At 40.3% G+C, this 17222-nt stretch overlaps 1 protein-coding gene across 5 annotated transcripts in view; it reads left to right on the forward strand.

Moving 5' to 3' along the window:
* The window catches only part of spegb (striated muscle enriched protein kinase b), a 61538-nt gene that overhangs the window by 15091 nt on the left and 29225 nt on the right, over window positions 1-17222 (forward strand). For all 5 annotated transcript variants that reach the window (XM_063006263.1, XM_063006265.1, XM_063006266.1 and 2 more), the window contains 5 exons: window positions 115-213; window positions 2238-2340; window positions 6500-8091; window positions 8331-8474; window positions 9166-9348. In XM_063006263.1, coding sequence (XP_062862333.1) covers window positions 115-213; window positions 2238-2340; window positions 6500-8091; window positions 8331-8474; window positions 9166-9348 — 2121 coding nt within the window. The remainder of the gene's footprint in view (window positions 1-114; window positions 214-2237; window positions 2341-6499; window positions 8092-8330; window positions 8475-9165; window positions 9349-17222) is intronic.

Here is a 17222-nt window from a genome sequence, read left to right on the forward strand (position 1 = left end):
TAAAGTTCCGTCTCCAGATTCTCTCTCCTCATTCTCACCGTCGCCCGTCTCATCCGTAACACCACTTTTATTCATCAGATCAGATTTATTTACCGTCTCGTTTCTCCTCCACAGACTCCGAAACCACCGAAGACGAAGCAGCCGAACCGCAGATGGAGGCCAAAGGAGGATGCAGAGGCGCTTCGGATGAAGCCTCCCAGCGAGTCCCGACAGGTAATTACAAATAAATAAATGAATAAATAAATAAAATAAAAAAGGATAATAAAAATGAAAAATTAAATTACAAATAAATAAATGAATGAATTAATAAAAAAATAAAATAAAAAAACATTAATTCAAAGTTAATGAATAAGTAATTAATTAAATAAATGAATGAATAAATAAATAAAATTTAAAATAATAAAACTTAAAAATTAAATTAAAAATAAATAAATAAATGAATGAATACAATTTAAAAAATAATACAAATAAAACAAATAAATTTAAAATAAATTAATAAATAATTAAATAAATGCATAAATACAAAAAATAAAGAAATTCATAAATAAATAAAATAAAAATAAACATTAAAAAAGGAATAAATAAATAAATTAATACAAATAAATAAATAAAAATAATAACAATTTAAAAATGTAAAAATAAATAATTAAATAATTAAATAATTATTTAAATAAATAAATAAATAATCCAATTTAAAAACAAATTAATAAATAATTAAATAAATGCAAAAATAAATAAAATAAAAATGATAAAAATAAACATTTAAAAATAAAAACAAATTAATAAATAATTAAATAAATGAATAAATAAATACAGAAAGAAAATAATAAACATTAAAAAAATAATACAAATTAAAAATTAAATAAAAATAAATTAATAAATAATTAAGTGAATGAATACATAAATAAATAAATAAATAAATAAATAAATAAAAACAATAAAAATGACATTTAAAATAAATTAATAAGTAATTAAATAATTAATAAAATTTAAAATAATAAAACTTAAAAATTAAATTAAAAATACATGAATACATAAATTAAATTAAAAACATTACAAAAACAAAATTACAATTTTAATTAAAATATTGTATTTGTTATTAATTTGTATTTTGTACTAAAGTGAAAATGTAAAACATCTATTTTGTAAACTGTACAAATTCCCACAGTGCTGCAGATTCTGGTTCTGCTGCTCTCAGAAGAGTTAAAATCTCTCAGCAGTGAGAGGATTATTCTGCTGCTCTGTTCGGTTCCTCCTCGGTTCCTCTTCGGTTCCTTTTCGGTTCCTCCTCGGTTCCTCTGCCAGATCTCGGCACTGCTGCTCTCTGCATCCATTACTGTGTGTAATCTGAGTAAAGCTCCCAGCAGCCCCCGAGCCGAGGATGTGGGAGTGGATTTAGGGATTCGAGGAGCTTTTAGATGGAACAGATCTTTCCTTACAGCTTCAGACTGACTGCACATCCACTATCTGAGCAAAAATATGTGGACGCCCCCAAATTACTGAGTTCTGCTGTAGGACATGGTTGATCTGGTGTTATAAATGTGGGTTCGATTTCAGTTCTGTTCACCGCCGAGACTTTCTCCTTTCTCCTATTGTTAGGATTAGGATGATAGCTGGATGGGAGGTGGAGATGTTGGTATGTATTGATGTTGGTGCAGCTGAAGGTTTCTTGGTTCAATATTTTGCTGGTTAAGCTGGAATGGATCTTCTGCTGAGGAACACGGTTCACCTCACAGCCTTCAGGGAATCCCTGCTAACAACGATCCACCTTCTTCTTCTCTTAAGGCTCAGAAAATGTCTAAACGAATGTGATACAAAGACTGAAATCAAGGTTCCACCTTTATGGACGGTTTATTTATTTATTAGAGTAATATAAAGGTTTTATTTAATATTAGAACCTGAATTCTGAGTGACTTAGTCAATCAATCAGCCATTAAAAATGCTTTTTCACACCTATTGCTCTCATAAGTGCTGTAGTGACGCCCTCTGCTGGCTGATCGATGGTGCTGCACCGTCGGGGGAGACGGGGGATAATGGAGATCAGTGCATGGCTCTTTGCGTGCGATACAGATCTCTGTATAAACACTGGTGCAGGTAAAAGGAAGTGGTTGGTACTGCACACGTGTCAGAGGAGGCAGTAGAGAGGAAATGGATTATGAGAATTGGATATGACCATAATAACAGGTTTCTCAGTGTTTGGAACACTTACCCATTTACTCTGTTTCTCTCTCCTGCAGGTGGACGGATGATGGACGTGGCGTCTGATGCCGGCGAGAACACGCCCGCCGAGAGAGAGGCGCCGTCACCGGGACTCAGAGCGGCGGGGCCACAGGCCACCAGGCAAGCAGCCGGCCGGGAGCCCACGGCCACCATCATCAGGCACCTAGGGGTCGAGCCACTGATCCGGGCGTCAAGGGCCGATCTATCGAGGCCGGTGTGGGGGTCAGAGGAAAGTGTGTCTATAGCCGGTGATTACTACGGTAGCACCTTCAGTCTTTACAGAGGGAGGACGTACTCTGTCCCCCTGTAACTGTACCCAAACATTCCGGAACACTAACGATTAAAAACCCCCAAATAAATAAATAATAAATAGATTTTTAAAAAAGCAGCAAATTAATAATAAATTTATTATTTCATCACAGTACGTTTCAGAGCTTTTACACAAAAATCTTCAGTTTGATTAATTTAGTTTTAGTTTCATGTTTATCCATTCCATTTTATTTTACTCATACGGCGGACGACTTTATTACAAGCAGCAGCGTGTAGCTAAAACATCACAGAAACAACACACAGCTTAGCAATTAATGCTTAATATCATGTTCACCACTGTAAAATTATCCATAACTGACTGGATACTCGTAAACTTAGCAAACTGAGTTCCGGAGCAATAAATCATTTCTACTATTTTCTAAAAATGGTCCTGCAGGATACACATTAATATTTCAATAAAACGAGGTTTAAGCAGTTCTGGAACACGGGGTCTGTGTGAGAACCTATCGACCCGCCCTGCTCCCTCAGTAGAGAGGATTCTAATCAGACCTGGAGCTCATAATCAGATTATTTAGACGATCTACTTATACAGAGATGCACCCATTACATCACCACAGGTTTAGCTTACTAAGCTAACACAGTTACCGCTAGCACGCCAGCTAACGTCTCCCTCCGTGTACCGAAAACGCTTCAACTCTCCCTGACGCCCCAATTTACAAATAAACCCACTCGTATAATCACACCTTTATACAGATTACACATCAATGAGAATTTATTTACATGTGAAAGGAACTCTGTTGGTTGCTCCGCATTATATTCGTCCACCATGTTTGGAGTTTTTGTGATTAAAGTCGTGCCGCACTGAATGCTGGGATTGATCTTCAGCACTGAGCACAGACCCTTTCCTCTATTTATTTGTTTGATAAGCAGTTTCTGGATTTTTTTATAATTAAAGCAAATGAATAAAGACAGGCTGATCCTGGTCCTGATCCTGATCCTGGTCCTGATCCTGGTCCTGATCCTGGTTCTGGTCCTGGTTCTGATCCTGGTCCTGATCCTGATCCTGATCCTGGTTCTGGTCCTGGTTCTGTCTAAAGCTTAAACGTGCTACACCAGGAACAGTTAATAAGTATTAACGTTTATTTACAAGCCTCGTCTTTATTATATTAGGAGTTTATAATCCTGTCTTATACGTGAACTAGATTATTAACGTTTGTGTTCAAAATCAGATCCAAACAGAGTAAAATAAAAAAAGTTAAAAAATGAAATTAGATGCTAATATTTAACGCTTCACCACCTCGTTTAAGCTCAGTTTTCTTCTCCGCTTCATTTAATTCTATTTTGCTTTAGTTCATACTTTCCTTTCACCCCCCCCACATTGTCCATAAACAAACTCTTTTGAGTTTTATATTCTTTATATTATTATTATTTTACTCACACAACAATCGATGTAGAACGATCCGACCCGCTCGCTGTGGTTGTATTGATTTGCATCATGTTGTTGGTGTGAGGTGCTATCGACCCTTCAGGTTCCCCCTGATTTCTCTGCATGATTGTTTGATGAGTTCAGCATGAGTCCCTGCATCTGATTTTTATTAGTGTTTTAATAAAACATGGGTTCATACAGAGATCCGTATCATGTATGGAGAGTCAGGCACTGATCTCTATTATCCCTCGTCTCTGTGCAGCACCATCGATCAGCCAGCAGGGGGAGTAACTGCAGCAGTTATGAGGAATCCCCTCTGTTATGCCCTCTGCTGGCTGATCGATGGCGCTGCACTCAGACCCTCAGATGAGCCGATTCTCATCCATTTAGGTGCGCTTGCATTAATTAAGAATAAATATTATATACAGTACAGGCCAAAAGTTTGGACACACCAGCCAAAAGTTTGGACACACCTTCTCTTCAATGTTTTTTCTTGATTATTTTTATTTTCTACATTGTAGATTAATACTGAAGACATCCAAACTATGAAGAATTATGTAGTGAACCAAAAAGTGTTAAACAAACCAGAATATGTTTTATATTTTACCAACTCTACCTCTGCACAACCCAACTGATGGTCTCAAACACATTAAAAAAGCAACAAATTCCAAAAATTCACTCTAGACAAGGCACAAACATTCATTGAAAACCATTCCAGGTGGAAACCTAATAAAGCTGGTTGAGAAAATTTCAAAGAGTGTGCAAATCTGTCATTAAAGCAAAAGATGGCTACTTTGAAGAATCTAAAATATAAAACATATTCTGGTTTGTTTAACACTTTTTTGTTTACTACATAATTCCATATGTGTTCCTTCATAGTTTGGATGTCTTTAGTATTAATCTACAATGTAGAAAATTTTAAAAAATTAAAAGAAACCACAGGAATGAGAAGGTGTGTCCAAACTTTTGGCCTGTACTGTATATATTTATATTTTAAAGATCTAGAAGTGCACACGCCCTTAGTGCTGTTAGAAAATACGATTTTGTCTCTAAGCTGTGGACGAACTCTTTCCTTTGGTCCTTCTCTAGAACAGGACAGTTAATTTTTTGGAGCCCAGAGATTCCAGAACTGTAATAATTCATCGTCATGGTCAGTGTTTGTCTGTTAGGATTTTAATGACGATCGGACAACTTTAATAACAATCAGACCACCTTAAGAGTGATCAGACCACCTTAAGAGTGATCAGACCACCTTAAGAGTGATCAGACCACTTTAATAACAATCAGACCACCTTAATAACCACCTTATTAGTGCAGACAGGCACGTGATTAAAAGTATATTTATTATAATTAGATGTTTGTTTATCATCAGGCCTCAGTGGTGCAGTAGGTGGTGCAGTAGGTGGTGCAGGTGCAGTAGGTGGTGCAGGTGCATTAGGTGGTGCAGTAGGTGGTGCAGGTGCATTAGGTGGTGCAGTAGGTGGTGCAGGTGCATTAGGTGGTGCAGGTACATTAGGTGGTACAGTAGGTGGTGCAGTAGGTGGTGCAGGTGCAGTAGGTGGTGCAGTAGGTGGTGCAGTAGGTGGTGCAGGTGCAGTAGGTGGTGCAGGTGCAGTTGGTGGTACAGTAGGTGGCATAGTAGGTGGTGCAGGTGCAGTAGGTGGTACAGTAAATGGTGCAGTAGGTGGTGCAGGTGCAGTAGGTGGTACAGTAGGTGGTGTGAGTGCTGCACAGCACCAGGGTCTGTAGGGATCTGGGTTTAAACCTGGCCTTTAGTCCCAGTATTTAAAGACTTTTACTCTCGGTCTGTCTGGGTTTGTTTATTTATTTTAGTTTATTAGCGTCTGTGGTTACTGAAGAAAGACATTTTCATAATAAAAGTCATCGTTAATAATTGTGGAATAAATCACAGCCCACTGATCCACTCAGGTCCCGACAGGTCACTGCATGCTCGTGTTCCTGCATGATCCAGACTCTGGTTGGTTGATGATGTTCTGACACTGGATATCCAAAAGAACGTGGAAGTATTTGCAGGCTGAGAAGGAAGCTCATGCTAGCACCCTGCAGGACGGTTAGGTGTCGTGATCATTTAGCTGAAATGAAGCGGTTCCTTCTCAGCGTGCAGTGACCTGGACTCTCTTGGATGTCCGGTGGTGCACGGTGGTCTAGTCCAGTGTTTTTGGAAGGAAAAGGATGTCAGGTTCCATTTATTCCTCTTTCACTAAAACGTTTCAATTTGGTTTTACTGTGATGAAAGATAAATGTTTATCTGGCAGCAGCATCAGAGACTCGCTGTCCATCGTCACCCCAGAACTGATTTTAATAAAGTTTCTTTTCTTTTATGTTTCAAACCCATTTTAAACAGTTTTGAGAACAAATAAATAAACTTTAAAGATTATCCAGCATCTTTTCTGCTCGTTTATCCTCTTATTATGAGGTTGTCAAGTACTGAGCCGCACCTTATACCCTACGTCCAACAAAATCAATCTTTCTGGTCCCCTGTGTTCTTCCAAACCTCTGGGCTCCTCCTCATTATTAACCTGATCATCTAACCGAGCATTTCCATCGATCACCTTCTTTCAGGAGCCAATCTGACGAGTTCCTGAGGAGATCTCCCTCACAAGTTCTCCCTCCCCCGTCCCCCAAACTAGTCCGTTTGTCCACCTCTCCCATGTTCGGCCGTCCTGGTTCGGGCCCCCCCACACCCCTGAGCCCACGCAAGAGAGCCGTAGTGCCCACTGAGTACCAGGACACGGTCCCGGGAGAGTTCGAGGAGAAGATTAAACAACCCAAGTCTTCAGCCATGTCTCAGAGCAGTGCCCAGGACTCTCGACCCCAGACCCCCGTCAGCGAGTACTCCCGGAAGGACCTGACCTCTCGGCCCTCGCCCAAACTTACACGCGCCAGCTCCAAACTCTTCGAAAGGGTGCGAGTGTTTGAAGAGCGCCGGAAAAGCATCGACAATCCTGAGGGCTCCATCTCCGGACGCTCCTGGGCTGGGTTCCACAGAGCTTCTTCCGTCGACTCTGATGACGGAGGAAGTCGACTGGGCATCTCAAGAGAGAGCTCCAAAGAGGATCTTCACGAAGCTCTAAAAGCAGATGCCGAGCAGCGAAGGTCTTCATTCAGGCACAGGGCTTCTTCTCTAGACGACCGACCCCGCTACTCCCAGAAGGTGCAAGACATTGAGACCAAGTTTACAGAGGAGCTTCAGCGCATCAAGAAACTTGTGGGCAAACCACACATGAAGAAGTCTTTCTCAACTGAGCAGCTCTCGACTAGTCACAGAGGCAGGTCACCCATGAGGAAACTAGAACCCATCCCACCTCAGGTTCTTCAGAAGCTTCAGGACAGGGAGCGGGCTCAGCAGGAAAAAGAGAAGAGGGAGCAACAGCAAACCAAGAGTCTTCCCATGCCGAAATCATCTCCAGGACAGACGACTCGACAGCACCAGAAGGAATCGTCACCAGAGAAGAAAGTTCTGCAGGACCGATCACCTGCGACATCTAGAAAGGTTAATTGTGCTCCAGAAGGTATGTCTCAATCTGATTTACCTGGACAAAGATCTCCAAGACTATTAGGCAGACCTAGTCCAACTGGCGAGAGCCCTCGAAGATCTCCGACTGTGGAGGTTCTCTCCATGGCTGAGGAGCGTCCACGGTCACCTCATCACACAGCGAGAGCAGAGTCTCCGTCCAGGACTGTCCTGGATATGACATTACGAAAGGTAGAACCCAGACCTGCCAGCCCGCTTGTAAAGAGAGTAGCCTGTGTCCAGGACGTCTCCCCGATCCACACTGAGAACGAGTCTGCACAGAGAAAGTCGCCCATCGAGCTCACACTGAGGAAGCTGGAGAGAAGACCTGAAAGTCCTCTGGTGCAGAGAGAGATGGTAGCAATAAAAGAGCTTCCTGTCCAGTCGTCTCCCAAACGTCCCAGAGTTCTGGTGTCCTCCTGCGATGAAGAGAAGATGCTGGTGGACGTGACTCCATTATCTCCAGCAGCTAAGCTCACTATCCCTCAGATTGTGGTTGAGGACGAGCCCATGGAGACAGACGTGCCATCAGCTCAACCGAGCGAGATATCAAGCCCCCGCCCCAGCCCCACCAAAGAGGAGCGACCGCAGAAACCAAGAGGACGAGGACGCAAACAGAGACCCATGTCTCCTGAACTCGGTTGGTGGATTATATTTATATACAAATATTACACATTTCACTGGAGGTTTATACAATATATACACTATATAGACAAAAGTATTGGGACGCCCCTCATAATGACTGAATTCACGTGTTTTAGCCACAACAGTCACTCACAGCTATAATAAATCAGTGATATAAGAAATTTATTTATGTAATGTAATATATGATTGGCTTCCAACTCACACGGTTCTAACTCCATTCTTCTGATTTCCCAGAATCCTCGGACGATTCGTACGTGTCAGCAGAAGAGGACCCCCTGGAGGCCCCTGTGTTTGAATTCCCTCTTCAGGACACGGTGGCATCGTCCGGGTCTGAAGTGCTTCTGAAGTGCATCATTTCAGGAAACCCCATTCCTGAAGGTTGTTTATTATTATTATTATTATTATTATTATTATTATTATTATTAATATTATTATTATTATTAATTATTATTATTATTATTATTATTATTATTTATTTATTTATATTAATAATTTTATTATTATTGTTATTATTTATTGTTATTATTTATTTAGTATGTATTATTTATTACTATTATCATTGTTAGTTATTATTATTATTTTATCATCATCATTATTATTATTATTATTATTAATATTGTTAGTTATTATTATTAGTTGTTATTATTTATTTTTATCATTGTTTATTATTACTAGTATTGTATTATATTTATACTTTTTATTACTTTTATTATTTGTTATTTTTATTATTAATCTGATTTATTATTATTATTATTATCATTATTTATTATTATTTTTTTCTGTTATTATTATTATCATTCTTTTTTATTATTTTATCATTACTATTATAATTTGTTATTTTTATCATCCATTATTATTATTTATTATTAATTTTATTATTAATTTTATTATTTATTATTATTATTTACTATTATTATTATTATTAATTATTATTATTATTATTATTATTATATCGCAGCTTCTGACTGTGACAGTTTCAGTAGAATCTGAGCTACTGATTTACAATCTTAATGATAAACATGATTAATAATCAAACTAAATACACTGAGCTGTTGTTTTATATATTTAGTGACGTGGATGAAGAACAGCGTGGAGATAAAGAGCAGCCCCACACATGTGGTGAAGGTGGAGGGTGAAAGACACTCACTTCTTATTAAATGGGCGAAGCTGAGTGATGCTGGTTCCTACAACGTTACAGCTACCAACGAGGTGGGCGTGGTCTCCTGCAGTGCCGCCCTCTCCATCAAACCAGGTGAGAGTTTTACTACCTGTCTGCTCTGTCAACCTGAAAGAGACTTTATTCTGATACGAACATTTCCATTAATTATACAAAACCACATCTGGTTCATTCTCTTTATTCTGTATTTAATTGATAAACCTGGATGATCTGATCGGGTGAGGGAATCATGATCGGGTATAGAAAGGATCCACCTGGATCAGGATCAGTCTGTACAAGCAATGATGGGGCGTGGCTCACCACTGTGTCCCATACTTCATCAGAGAATCAATCTTTCACCATCTACTGTACATGATATTGAGGAAGGATTCAGGGAATTTAAGGAATGGAAACCACTGTTGAATGTTGAATTAGTGTCCTCAGTTCCTCATTAATATGAACGCTGATGGAACACGGGGGGAGGGGGGGGGGGACACGCACTCTTCCTGACTTGTGTCAGGAATGTGTTTCTATTTCCAAACTACAAGGAACCCACTGGGGTGGGTGTGGGGGTGTAATTCCTGATCTTTGTACCAGGGTTTGAACTGTAGAACATGTAGGGTATCTGGTGGTACGTGTGTATTTGTGTTTGGATACAGAAACGATGTGGAAGAGCCGTGAATCCTCATGAGAGTGAAAGAGCCCAGAGCTTAGTGTTTGTAGGGGGGGGGGTGTGGGGGGGGGGGGTGTTTGTACATTGTGAGATTCTGAAAGTGGTTTTTTTTGGCGCCTCCTGTTATTTCAGTGAGTCACTTCATCAGCCCACCATGCTGCAGGATCTCAGTGATCTGCTCCACGCTGGTGATGGATTCATCGTTACTCACCGACTGTGTTTGTACATCTAGTTCTACTGAGAATAGAAACGAGAAACATTCATATCAGAACACACACACAGGATTATTATAGAACTTATACACCCATCATAACATTATGACCACCTCCTTGTTTCTACACTCACTGTCCGTTTTATCAGCTCCACTTACCATATAGAACATATAGAACAACACACATTAGTGTGTGTTGTGCTGGTATGAGTGGATCAGACACAGCAGCGCTGCTGGAGTTTTTAAATACCGTGTCCACTCACTGTCCACTTTATTAGACACTCCTACCTAGTCGGTCCACCTTGTAGATGTAAAGTCAGAGACGATCGCTCATCTATTGCTGCTGTTTGAGTCGCTCATCTTCTACACCTTCATCAGTGGTCACAGGACGCTGCCCACGGGGCGCTGTTGGCTGGATATTTTTGGTTGGTGGACTATTCTCAGTCCAGCAGTGACAGTGAGGTGTTTAAAAACTCCAGCAGCGCTGCTGTGTCTGATCCACTCATACCAGCACAACACACACTAACACACCACCACCATGTCAGTGTCACTGCAGCGCTGAGAATCATCCACCACCTAAATAATACCTGCTCTGTGAGGGTCCTGTGGTAGTCCTGACCATTGAAGAACAGAGTGAAAGGGGGTAACAAAGCATGTAGAGAAACAGATGGACTACAGTCAGTAATTGTAAAACTACAAAGTGCTTCTATATGGTAAGTGGAGCTGATAAAATGGACAGTGAGTGTAGAAACAAGGAGGTGGTTTTAATGTTATGGCTGATCGGTGTGTATATATATATATATATACTGTATATAGTATATTTATGTTATTAGTTACAGATCCAGGACGTTTTGAGTAGGTAGATAACTGAATGATGTTTGATGACATTATTATTCATCTCGTCTATCCATGATGATCTCGGTTGCTGTTGGAGCTGCTCAGATCTTCACGCTTTTCCATTTTTTCTGCCTCAGACGCATAAACAGCAGAAACCGCCGTTATAACAGGATCCTGATGTTCACGTCACCTGTTGATGCTTTTAAACTTACGGCTGAGCGTCGTACGTACAGATCCTCTTTCATTTTTTAATTTTTTAATCCATTTTTCTCCTGATTTAGCGTTAGTCAATTTGTCCTCCGCTGCTGAGAGAGACCCGATTGTATCCGAGGAGAGCACGTCGCTGTACACGCCTCTTCTGACCGTGCATTCTGCAAAGGCGTCTCTTCTGTTAGTCAGGGTCCTTACACAGCGTATGAAGACCCACCCACATATAGTCCGGTCCCCGGTGGCCAATTAGTATTTGCTGCAGGCACTGCCAATTATGCCCGCTAGATGGCGCCCAGCCGACCGGTGGCAACACTGAGTTTCGAACCAGGGAGTTCAGAATCTCAGCGCTGGTGTGCTAGTGGAAGATCTCGCCGCACCACCTGGGTGCCCAGCTCCTCTTTCTTAAACATTATATACATTTGTCTGGTCCCCGTCAGGTAGGGGATAAGAACCTACCCCAAGTAGAGAAGTTCAAGTATCTTGGGGTCTTGTTCATGAGTGACAGGACGAGGGGTCGTGAGAAGGACTGTCGGTAATAATGCTGTGCCTACCAGATTTTACCTACTTTTACCTGCCTACTCAATTTACTTGTTGTTCTATGTCCCCACTCGTCTCCTATAGTCACGATTTTTGGGTAATGACACATGCAACCTACATGAGTTTTTCTTCAGGGGGTTGCTGGACGTACCCTTCAGAGTAGAACCTGCTGCTCCTTCACATGGAGAGGAGCCAGTTGAGGTGGTTCGGTTATCTGATAAGGACTCCTGAGTGCCTCCTGCTGGAAGTATACTAGGACCAGCATGACAACGCCTGGGGATCCCACCAGAGGTGCTGGTCGAAGTGCCACCGTGACTCTGAATGGACGAGCAGAAAATATGATGATGATGATGATTTGACACACATGGTTGCCAGGTTTAACAAAAATACCCACCCATGTCTGTCTAAACGCCTTTGAATTGATAAAACAGTAATATTATTAGATTAACAGATGATTTTATTTTATTTTATTTTATAGAGGACGCTCCTCCCTTTTCCTCTGATTTGCATCCATGACTGACTGATGCAGAACCAAGAATCATAGAAACCTGGAATCATTATTAAAACCACACTGCTTGTTTCATGACGTGCACCTCCGTGTTTGCTTTGCTTTCTCGCTCTTTTGCTTTTTTTTTTTTATTGCCCCCCCCCCCCCACCCACCCCATCCCAAAAACGCTCCGTAACCTCAACACTTTTTGCATCAGTTACCATAGCAACCGGGGGAGTAAATTGAACCTATGAATTCTTAACGGCGTCTCATCACCCTCCAGATGAAATCTCCAACCCGGCGGGTACGAATAAAAAAAATAATAATAAAAATAAATAAAAAATAAATAAAAATCCCACCAAGTCTCTAAAGCGTGTTTAGTTCAGTGTGGATGATCTGAGGCATCATTTAAATAATACTCCTACATGCAAACTCTCATGATTAAACTACAGCAATAATTTATTATATACCAATTATAGAAAATATAAAGATGTAACATACATGCTGCAGTGTGTTTTTATTATGAGTTTATTGTAATGGAATAGAATCACAATTTTGCGAGTGACGGCCCCATCCTACAGTACAGCAGAGAAACTGATAAGAAGTGGAAGGAGGGGTCGGGTAACATGTGGGTGCAAACATCCCTCCCGGATGGGATGATGGGTAATATATATATACTGTATATACACACACAGTCAGATAGAATTTGGGACTTTCAGCCGTGTCATTTGTCCACATATTTAATCCAGAACAGTTTTTACGCCGGGCCCTCTATCTGACCGACCCTCATATTTATAGGGGTTTGGGACCTGCACTGATGTGTCCCCACGATGCCTAGGTCCATGTAACCCCCATGCGTTTTGAACTAGAGGTGAAATACAAATCGGGGAACTGGATATGACCACATTGGGAGGAAAATGAAGGGTAAGGGGTATTCACTGTTGAGCATTTTGGGTTGAGAACACCTGATATACCGTTTTTTGGGAAACTGGCATGCTGACATTTTTCCCAGCACATTTTGATTTACTGGTTTAACTGGGAGGTGTGGTGTGGTGTCCAGAACTCCATATGCAGTTCACAGGTATAACCAGTACTGGACCTCATCACCCCCAAACACTGACCATCATGCGGTGGGATAAACGACCAGTATACTGACTTACACAGGACAACATTTAGAATTAAAATGTTTTATTATTTTACTGAGTAAATTCTCTACAGATAAAGACGTGTGTGTACTTTTATCAACAATCCACTACAGACTGTTATTGAAATATTTAAACATAATTTTATAATAATAATAACTATATAATAAGTGTTCATATAGAAATATAGAAATTAGGAGTTTATTATTTTTTAATTATTTATTTATTATTACTAATTTATTTTTTTTATTTATATATTAATGTATTTATTTATTTGTTATTTATTATTTATTTATTTATGCATTTATTTTTTATTTATGTATTAATGTATTTTTATTTATCATTTATTTATTTATGTATTCATGTATTTATTTATTTATCATTTATTTATTTATGTATTCATGTATTTATTTATTTATCATTTATTTATTTATGTATTCATGTATTTATTTATTTATCATTTATTTGTTAATTTATGTATTTTTTTATTTTTTTATTTTTTTTATTTGTCATTTATTTATCATTTATTTATGTATTTATTTATTTGTTATTTATTCATTATTTATTTATTTATTTATTTGTTTTTTATTTATTTATTATTCATTTAACATTTATTTATTATTTATTTAAAATGTATTTATGTATTTATTCAGTTAGTTAGTTATCCTGATTGTAAGGTGACAGGGCCCTTAGTTGCAGGTTCCAAGTTCAGGTTCAATGTCAAACACTGTCACGACTGATTTAGACACAGGAGAACATACCAAACTCTGCACAGAAAGGACCAGGGAATCAAACCCAGGACCTTCTCTCTGTGAGGCTGCACTATGGGTGTAGGATCAGCTGTAAAGAACAGGTGTTACAGATGCACCTGATCCAGTTTGATCTATAAAATATTGTAAATAATTCGTGGTGAGGAGGAGCGACCCCTGAGGGCCTCGGACCCCCCGCAGATCCTCCAGCTCCACGAGGACGTGATGAAACCACGCCGTATTCTCTCTGCCGGCTCTGAACCACCTACTGTCATGTATAAATAGTACAGTTGCTATGTGAGACGTCATAGCCGCGTCCTCTTTTAAATTAGCACCTTATAGGAAGCGGGAGGAGGACGCTGGTGCACCGTCTCTCTGTGTGGGTGTGCATGCATCTCACTGCACTCACACATTCAGCTAATCACAACCAATCAGAGAAAAAGAACAGATCTATTTAATCCAGGTTAATAATCCTGTTATAACGAGACACAAACCACGACCGAGCGCTAATAATGTCAGGATTCATTCAGCAGCTCTGTGTTCTGCTTTTATACAACCATAAAGTATCAGGACGGGTGAGAAACTCATGTTTTTATCTTAAATTCATCTGATATTTAATATTGAAGAAACAAACTAGCTTTATTTCTGTTCTGTTTGTATTTTCTGATCTGAAAGAAAGAAAGAAAGATATCCTTTATTTGTCATATATACATATACAGATGTACAGTACAATGAAATTCTTTCTTCGCATATCCCAGCTGGTGTTGGAAGCTGGGGTCAGAGCGCAGGGTCAGCCAACTTACGGCGCCCCTGGAGCAGACAGGGTTAAGGGCCTTGCTCAAGGACCCAACAGTGGCTACATAGCAGAGCCAGGATTTGAACCGCCAATCTTCCGGTTGATAGCCCAAAGCCCTACCCACTAGGCTACCACAGGCCCATCTGTGTTGGGATGCTGCTGGACCTTATTCTAGTAATCCTGTTCCAGAGTGATAATCACTTTTATATTTACAGATACACACACTACACACACTACACACACATGGTACGTTTGTGAGGAACACGGTACACAAGGATCACGTCATGCTCGAGCGTTCTAGATCATTCTGTAGTCTCATTTAACTTCATGGCCTCTGAATCCCTTGTTGATGGTTCTGAGCTCTTTGGGCTCATTTCCCGGGCCGGTTTGTCTGCATTTACTGAAAGTACATGGAACACTAGTCGCTTGGCCTAGGACACTTTTTGCTGAGAAAGATCAATAGGTGTGGCTGTCCACAGCCAAGCAAGCTTTACATCATCACTGGGGCTGCAGCACAGAACAGAAGATGCTCGTAAAAGTCGTTTAGTCGTTTAGGAACAGAAAATTCCTGCAGAAATCACTGAAGTTCGGAGATCCTCATGGCGTACGTGCTGCTTCCAGCCACTCTTAGTTTTAAAATTAAAACGTAAAAAATTTTAACATTTTCCCTAAATTTGAGAGTTTAGATGCTATAAAACAAAACTACTTCACACAGTCTCTGCTCTAGTTTATAGTTTTACAATTACAGCATTTAGGAGACGCTTTTATCCAAAACTGACTTACATTACAGTTACAGTATACAGTCTGAGCAATTGAGGGTTAAGGGCCTTGCTCAAGGGCCCAACAGCAGCAACCTGGCAGTGGTGAGGCTTGAACCAGCGACCTTTGGATTACTAGTCCAGTACCTTAACCACTAGGCTACAGACTGCTACAGTTTTCCTAGATCACTCGATTGATTACTTTATTGATTCCAAACATAAATATGTTTGAGTTGTAGTTTAGATGTTTTTGTTCCCCACAGACGCCCACACGCTCACACTGAGAGCAGATTCAGCAACATGAGGGTCATTTTATCCACGAGCACCGTCAGCGCTGAAGCCGTTTCATTTTACTGAGTTTAATTAGACTTTTATGGTTCTGTTCTCTCAGAAATGTTTAGCACGTTCTCCTCAGGATTCTGAATTTCACACCTCGCTGAGCTCATCAGGCTAAAACCAGAAGCAGTTCAGCTGAATTAGTGATAAAAGAAGTGGAATAATTACTGACCTGCAGAAGGTCGAGCAGGATTCTGAGGAACGTGAGGAGGGAATATAAAGCAGCTGGATGTACAGTATATACTGTATATATATACAGTGTATCACAAAAGTGAGTACACCCCTCACATTTCTGCAAATATTTCATTATATCTTTTCATGGGACAACACTATAGACATGAAACTTGGATATAAGTTAGAGTAGTCAGTGTACAGCTTGTATAGTAGTGTAGATTTACTGTCTTCTGAAAATAACTCAACACACAGCCATTAATGTCTAAATAGCTGGCAACATAAGTGAGTACACCCCACAGTGAACATGTCCAAATTGTGCCCAAATGTGTCGTTGTCCCTCCCTGGTGTCATGTGTCAAGGTCCCAGGTGTAAATGGGGAGCAGGGCTGTTAAATTTGGTGTTTTGGGTACAATTCTCTCATACTGGCCACTGGATATTCAACATGGCACCTCATGGCAAAGAACTCTCTGAGGATGTGAGAAATAGAATTGTTGCTCTCCACAAAGATGGCCTGGGCTATAAGAAGATTGCTAACACCCTGAAACTAAGCTACAGCATGGTGGCCAAGGTCATACAGCGGTTTTCCAGGACAGGTTCCACTCGGAACAGGCTTCGCCAGGGTCAACCAAAGAAGTTGAGTCCACGTGTTCGGCGTCATATCCAGAGGTTGGCTTTAAAAAATAGACACATGAGTGCTGCCAGCATTGCTGCAGAGGTTGAAGACGTGGGAGGTCAGCCTGTCAGTGCTCAGACCATACGCCGCACACTGCATCAACTCGGTCTGCATGGTCATCATCCCAGAAGGAAGCTGACGCACAAGAAAGCCCGCAAACAGTTTGCTGAAGACAAGCAGTCCAAGAACATGGATTACTGGAATGCCCTGTGGTCTGACGAGACCAAGATAAACTTGTTTGGCTCAGATGGTGTCCAGCATGTGTGGCGGCGCCCTGGTGAGAAGTACCAAGACAACTGTATCTTGCCTACAGTCAAGCATGGTGGTGGTAGCATCATGGTCTTGGGCTGCATGAGTGTTGCTGGCACTGGGGAGCTGCAGTTCAT

The sequence above is a fragment of the Trichomycterus rosablanca genome, chromosome 12, assembly GCF_030014385.1.
Source record: "Trichomycterus rosablanca isolate fTriRos1 chromosome 12, fTriRos1.hap1, whole genome shotgun sequence".
NCBI lineage: Eukaryota > Metazoa > Chordata > Actinopteri > Siluriformes > Trichomycteridae > Trichomycterus > Trichomycterus rosablanca.